Source organism: Cebus imitator, unplaced genomic scaffold (assembly GCF_001604975.1).
Source record: "Cebus imitator isolate Cc_AM_T3 unplaced genomic scaffold, Cebus_imitator-1.0 Scaffold659, whole genome shotgun sequence".
NCBI classification, from domain to species: domain Eukaryota; kingdom Metazoa; phylum Chordata; class Mammalia; order Primates; family Cebidae; genus Cebus; species Cebus imitator.
Genome location: NW_016107974.1, coordinates 20,830 through 28,486, shown reverse-complemented (window position 1 = coordinate 28,486; position 7,657 = coordinate 20,830). Strand labels below are relative to the sequence as shown.

Genomic DNA, 7,657 nt, shown 5'->3' with positions numbered 1-7,657 from the left:
TTTTTGAGATGGAATCTTGCTCTGTCGCCCAGGCTGGAGTACAGTGGCGCGATCTTGGCTCACTGAAACCTCCGCCTCCTAGGTTTGAGCAATTCTCTGCCTCAGCCTCCCAAGTAGCTGGGATTACAGGCAGCTGCCACTATGCCTGGCTAATTTTTGTATTTTTAATAGAGACAGGGTTTCACCATCTTGGCAAGGGTGGTCTTGAACTTCTGACGTTGTGATCCACCCACCTCAGCCTCCAAAAGAGCTGAGATTTACAGGTGTGAGCCACCGCGCCCGGCCTGCACACTTACTGAGTGAGGATACTCAGTCTAACTATATTCTGGTTTGGATTAGGGCATATCCAAAGCTTAGCTTTATCTTTCATAAAGTGAAATGTTCCATTTATATGATTTCTGTAGGCCTCCTTGTAAGAGGCCTATAGAAGAGGCCTCAAGTGGGAAGAGCTTTGAATTTGTAGTTTCAACGGACGTAAGCCTAAATTCAGCTCTATACATAGCATCATGGACACATTAAATCCCTTGATCTTTTTTATTTTAATTTTCCTTACATATAAAATATGGAAATAATAGCTTATATAAAAGGCCATCAGTTAAATGAATGCTTACCGTGTGCCAGGCACCACTTTAAAATAACATTATCTGATTTTCCTCTTTTCAGTTATAAGGAACTGGAGGCTGGGGATTTTGTGGGTAGAGGATTGTTAAAGAACTTGCCCCAGGCCAGGCGCAGTGGCTCATGCCTGTAATGCCAGCAGTTTGGGAAGCCGAGGCAAGCAGATCACCTGAGGTCAGGAGTTAGAGACCAGCCTGGCCAACATGGTGAAACCCTGTCTCTACTAAAAATACAAAACCTAGCTGGACGTGGTGGCGTGCACCTGTAATCCCAGCTGCTCGAGGGGCTGAGGCAGGAGAATTGCCTGAACCTGGGAGGTGAAGGTTGCAGTGAGCCAAGATTGCGCCACTGCACTCCAGCCTGGGCGACAGAGTGAAACTCTGTTTCAAAAAAAAGAAAAAGAACTTGCCCCAAAGTTTACACAAATAGAGGTGATTTAAACCCAGGTCTCTCTGACTTCAGGGCCTACTAAGCTACCACATTAATTACATAGTACATATAAGTCATATCATACAATGCTTGTACCCAATATACTTAAAAATGTTATTTTCCTTCCTCTTTACCTCTATATTTATTTTATTCTTGTCCAACAATGAATACATTAATTACTGTGAATATGATATAATTCCCCTCTCTTAACTTTTATGATGAGACAAGTCATATTTGTTGAACATCTGCCATGGCAGGCACTGGGTCTGATTCTATTTAATTTTCATCACAATGCTATAAAAGCTTACTTATTTTACACTTGAGGAAACTGAGGTACAGACAGAAGAGAAAGAGTTGAGATTCAATCCCAGGTTCTTTCCCTACTGCTGCTTATAATGATAAAAATGACATCAACTACAACATTTGTTCTATATGACGGATTCTCTTACTTAATCTTTATGACAGCCCTAAGATGTTGTTACCCTCCATTGTTACAGAGGAAAAAAGCTGGCAGGCTATTCACTGAACTAAAGTTGATGCAGTAATTGGTGGAGTAGAAATTTGAAATTCTCATGACTTTTTTCCCTCTAAGTAAGTTAAGTAACCACCTGATTAGAGTGGTGCGCCCTGGAGAAAGCAACTGGAGATCCTGAAAGACTCCAAGCAGTAGTGCTGAATTGAAGATAATTAAGTGTAAGTGCCAAAAGAAAAGGCCAGAGATGCTGTGGAAGCAGATTTTTAGTGTTATAATTTTTTGTTTTAGGTGCTGTTACACTACCAAACTGTCAGTGAACCCGCCGTTATTAAACGATTGATTAGTGTCTTAAACAAAAGCACGGGTGAAGTCACAAAGAAAAAGCCTAAGTGAGTGTTTTAATGCAGAAATGATAAACAAACAATTTAAACACATTTTTTAAAGATCAACTCATTTGTATACTATTTCTGTTTGTGGTAAGTGAAACCCATTTTTGCTTGTTCCAGAAATTATTTTTCTTCAAGGACTGAATTAAACAAAAACAAACAAGTATTTAAGCTCTTGTTTAGATATGAATGCTAGATATAAATATCTGTTATGTATGGTGGTGGAGGATGTGAATTATCAATAAACGTAAATGTAAACATATATGTATGTACATTTTAAGCTGTAGATATTGATGATGTGAAAATAAGGGCATTTCAAAAACCAGACCTACATTTTTAAAGATGAATTTGAGCTATGTCTAGACACTGGTTCCAAATTTCAACTGTATGTTTAACTTTCTTGTCACCTGCTTAATAAGATCATTCCCTATGCTAAGAAGAAAATCATCTACACACTCTGTAGTGCCTGCTCTTTTCCCATGTAGAAAGGTTTTTGTTTTTTGGTTTTTTTTTTGCTCGAAGTCCATCTGGAGCCTTAAGTTGTGGTGAACACCATTCTCTTGGGCCTGCTGATTACCATTAATGTCCAGGCCTACGTGTGACACTTCCCCTTTGGCTAGGACAAGATTGGGATTTTTCAAAGGAAGTACTTCCTCAGAAACTGAGTACTGTAAATAAAAACAAAATACAAGACTAGAGATGAATATTACAAAATAGATTTCTTGGCTGCGTGCGGTGGCTCGTGCCTGTAATCCTAGCACTTTGGGAGTCCAAGGCAGGCAGATTACCTGAGGTGCAGAGTTCGAGACCAGTCTGGTCAACATGGCAAAACTCCGTCTCTACTAAAAACACAAAAATTAGTTGGGCATGCTGGCGGGCAGCTGTAATCCCAGCTACTCAGGAGGCTGAGGCAGAAGAATTGCTTGAACCGGGGTGGCGGAGGTTGCAGTGAGCCACGATCGCACCACTGCACTCCAGCCTGGGTGAAACAGTTAAACTCCATCTTAAAAAAAAAAAAAAAAAAAAAATTTCTTACCCAAATCCAAGTTAAAGCTAATTGCAGTTTGGCTTGGCTGCTTTAGCTTCGGGGTTTTCCTTCCAACTTTATCGTATGGGGAATAACATCCCAAATCCCCCTTTTTCTGTCCTTGGTGTTCCTCATCTTTTTTACACCTGCAGAAGAGGCCAAACACGGTTGGTGGGTTAATAGGCTGGCTGCAGGTGGAAGGGAAAATCTCGCATTGCTCTAAACCCTTGCCTGTTCTCTGTTAAGAGGAAAGGGCTACTTTACCTCTCTCCTAAAGGTAGATCTTTATATTTAACCTCTTTAGCTTCTGGCATGAATGTTTGCCATAATATTTTGAGAAACACGATATAACTATATGACTAACATTACTTGAGGACCACTATTTTTTAGGCTCTATTGTGAACGCTTTCACAAGGTGTAAATTCTTAGCAATCTTGTGAAGCATCTAGCAAGTGTCACAAAGCTCACGTGGTAAAGGCAGGATTCTAACCTAGTCAATTGGTTTACATAAATTATATTCTTTTGTTCAGGAGCCAGGCTGTTTGACCCAGACAATTGCTTTGCAGAATTTTCAATCTGAAATTGGCTCATCATATATAATCCTGAGTCTTTTCCTCCATGCTCCTGCTACAGAGTCCTAGCTCAGTGATGGTAGGGTTTAACGAAGTCTTGTGTTTGTGTTTCCTGTCACCTTATTTGTAGCTTTATCCTTTTATTTTGCACAACCATTTGGCCTTTCCCTTTTATTCCTGTTCAGGCACATAGTAGACTCTTGATTGCTTTATGAAAAATGGAATTTAATTTTCTAGAAACTAAATTCGAAACAAGCCATGTATATATTAGACACTCTCCTTCCTAAGGAATGAACTTAAGGCTGAAATCATCCAAAATGAATACTTGGAATTTTTGGTGTATTTTTTTTAGAAACTTCTTTGATTTATTCTGTCTGTCCCTGAACTAATTTTTCAAAAGGAGAGTTTATTATTTCTGTCCTCTATCCTTCTAGAGTATATCAAAATTAAATTAGAAAACAATTCCAAAATGGCCTTTTTAGGTTCTGCCTCTCTCACTAAGTCTGTGCAGGGACTAGTGTAGAGATTTCTGTTTACTTATTTGTGTGAAGCCATCTACAGTCTGGCCCATGCCCTGTCTCCTTTCATTTTTTACAAGTTTTGTATTGTGGAAAAGCTACTTATGTGATTTTTATCCTGAATTCCTGCTAAGGAACTTTTATTCCTGTGTGGGGAAGGAGAGAGAGAGAGAGAGAAGTCTTGGCACCAAGAGATTGATTGTCCTCTTTACAGATAACTTCCTAATATACATTCCACAAATTACATTTTTACTAGGAAAGATACAGGGTATTATATTCCTCTTTGCAAATACTTCTTTATAGAAATAAGCCGTAGTATAACTTTCTTTATTACATAATTGAACTCAATTTCTTGAGGGAATGAAAGAAAAAACATTTCGTTCATGAGGAGGGGCCTGAAGAATTTTAGGCTATAGTGGTCCTGTAAGGGATAGAGTTATATTTGGAAGATTGGTACAAATGAACTACCTGATGTAGTTCTTAAATCTAGAATTACTCCTCATTTCTTTCAACTAAAGCAGAAAGTCCAAAGACATACATTTTCATTCAAAAAAAACCTTTTCTCTGTTTTTGAAAGACTCCGTTGATGGGTTGGTTGATTGTGAAATATTTGTTTTTCAGATTGTTATTATTACATATATTCACCTCTATCATATATTTATTTGTTCTTTTTGTTTTACTTAATAGGTTTTTGACTAAAGGCCAGAATGCATTGGTGGAGCTACAGACACAAAGACCAATAGCTCTTGAGCTGTATAAAGACTTTAAAGAACTGGGGAGGTTTATGCTACGTTACGGTGGTTCTACAATAGCTGCTGGTGTGGTCACTGAGGTATTTTATTTTCAAGTGACTCATTATATATCCATAGTTAGGATGTCTTTTCTTTTTTACCTTTTAGGAATGAAAGAAGAGCATTGATGAGGAGAGGCCTTCAGCATTTTAGGTTGTAGTGGTTTTTTTGAGAGAGAGAGTTACATTTGGAAGATGGTAAAATCTTCAGTGAGATTTTATGGCTTAAACGTAACACAGTTATGCTATTAGAACAAGGAATTAGAATTCATATTTAAAAATTAAAAGAATGATGGGAAGAAAATGTTTGGTTTTATACTTTCTCATAGTGAGACTTTCAGATTATATTCCCAACAGTGATATTGCTCAAAATTAAATGAGTACTGCCTTTAGGAGTCAAATGAATTGGGGTAGTGATTTTGTTTAATAGAAAAGCCTTCATTAAATTTTTTTTGTTCCTGGCACGGTGGCTCACGCCTGTAATCCCAGCACTTCTGGAGGCTGAGGCGGGTGGATTGCCTGAGGTGTTCAGAGAGTTCTAGACCAGTCTGACCAACATGGAGAAACCCCGTTTCTACTAAAAATACAAAATTAGCCAGGTGTGGTGGTGCATGCCTGTAATCCCAGCTACTTGGGAGTCTGACGCAGGAGAATCACTTGAGCCTGGGAGACGGAGGTTGCAGTGAGCCGAGATCACGCCACTGCACTCCAGCCTGGGCAACAAAAGCAAAACTCCATCTCAAAAAAAAAAAAAAATTACTTTCTTCAAAAAACTGGCTCTCATTGTATTTGAGTGATTTATTTAACAAATTTAACATAATGTTTCTGCAACGTATCTATTATATAAATGCAAGGTGCTGGAGGAAATAGCCAGAAATGAAGCAGAAAATTTCAATGATTTAATTTCTTCTACACTATCATAATTAACATGAATCTTATGAACATCATATATTTTAAAGGGTACTTCATTACCCCACGTGATTGTTTTCTGCCTAAAACTGGTTCATTTAATTGGATATACCATAAGCTTTAAGTTGCATCAAAAGCGAGTTACACATATGAAAAATCTTTCTTTTAAGTTGCTAAAACCGAATTGCACTAAGAAACTCCATAAACATAATTTATGTAAAATACATATGGAAGGTGGTGTGGGGTGGAGGTGAAGAGAACAGCTTTCATGCAAACTGCCCATTTGTGTTCTTGCTCCACCAACTTTTAGCGGCATAATTGCATGTCTCCTTCAATTTGCCTCCTTCAGTATAAAAATAGGATAATAGAATCTACTTCCTAGAGTTGCTGTGAAATGAAATGGTAACATACAAAGCACTTGGCACAGTAGTTGGCACATACAGAGCATCCAGTATTGGTAGATGATATCGTTGTCATCAACTTCACATCTAATCTATCAAAGCATTCTTTCTAAAAGAGCATTCTAAAAATAAGATAGTTTGTGGAGAATAATGGAGAGATTATAGTAAATTACAGAAATAGCATGACTAGAAAGGAAGAAATTTGCCAGAGAAAGAAAAAGATTTCCTCTTGACATAATAATTCTCTCACTGTAATTTTCCCTTTGTTCTTATAATGTGATTGATTAAATTATAGCAAATATCTTTTTGTTTGTTTGTTTTTTCAACAGATAAAAGAATGATGGGTCAGAATTTCTACCATGTTTCCGGATACAGTGAAATAGCCAACTTCTGTTTCAAAGAATCCAGTTATTAAGTCAAAGGAACAATGTACCATTGATATTTTTTTAGATGAGAGAGAAAAATTAAAGCTAAAATTAGCTGCAAAGAAGTATTAATAATCACTTCTGCAAAAATTCTAAGTTGCCAACTGGCAAAGAAAGGCTAGTATTAAAAACAACTTTTCCTTGGAAATGTTAGTAAATTAATTTACTTTGCTGAGATTTATGTCAAGTGTAAAAAATAGTATCCGAAGATACTGAATCATCATGAAATGAACTCTACTTCCAGCCAAAGCACAATGTATTTGCAGTTTTCTCTTTTGATTCAATTGTACTGCACATGTTTTAAGGAAAAGTGACTTAATTGGGTTTTTCAGGCAGTTGATATTTGACCTAAGCCTTTTTTTTTTTTTTTTTTTTTTTTTTTTTTTTTTTTTTTTTTTTTTTTTTTTTTTTTTAAAGTTTAAGAAAAGATTTGGGGAAGGTTATAATAAAGGTATTTTGTGGTGAGCATAAGAATGTCCCTCCCCAAAAAAGTAAACTTGTGAAAGTTTAATTTGGAATTAGTGGAAGCTGTTCCTTTGATAGCCAAGATATTATTTAAGTTTTAAAGCCAGCTAATAAAATGCCTTAGTTTGAGCATAATACAAACTGTGTTTTGTTCTTTAGACATTTATGAAAGATTCTCTGCCACTAACACAAACTATGATTTTGGGGTTTTGTGGGATCTTTTTTCACGTAAGAGTTTCCTAGCTCTGGCACATGAATTCCTTTTTATCCTAATGGCAGATCCAATTTCATCTCATCCATTTTAACCATAACTTGCTTTTCCACTAAAATTCTCACTTTTAGAATTACACCTATGATGGTCCTATCTTTATCTTGCTTACCTAATAGATTATAAGTCCCCTGTGCATAATTCATGTTTTTCTTTAAAGTTTCAACAACAAATCCCAAGGTTTACTTATTTGAAGACAAGTATTCATTGAGTTGCCTCCAGGGTGCAAGGAGCTTTAGAATAGATTTCGTCCTCAGCTGAACCTGGAACTCTGATCTGATGGACTATTTATAATAAGCTTTATTTTTATTAGAGAGCAGCATGATTTGCATATGGATGGCTCAACATATACAACATCATTTCTTCTCCCTGCC

General features: G+C 36.8%; 1 protein-coding gene across 1 annotated transcript in view; it reads left to right on the top strand.

Moving 5' to 3' along the window:
* The window catches only part of HBS1L (HBS1 like translational GTPase), an 81,873-nt gene extending 75,132 nt beyond the window's left edge, over window positions 1-6,741 (top strand). The window contains exons 15-17 of the mRNA XM_017518145.2: window positions 1,811-1,911; window positions 4,713-4,857; window positions 6,455-6,741. Coding sequence (XP_017373634.1) covers window positions 1,811-1,911; window positions 4,713-4,857; window positions 6,455-6,466 — 258 coding nt within the window. The 3' untranslated portion in view covers window positions 6,467-6,741. The remainder of the gene's footprint in view (window positions 1-1,810; window positions 1,912-4,712; window positions 4,858-6,454) is intronic.
* Window positions 6,742-7,657: the final 916 nt, after the last annotated feature.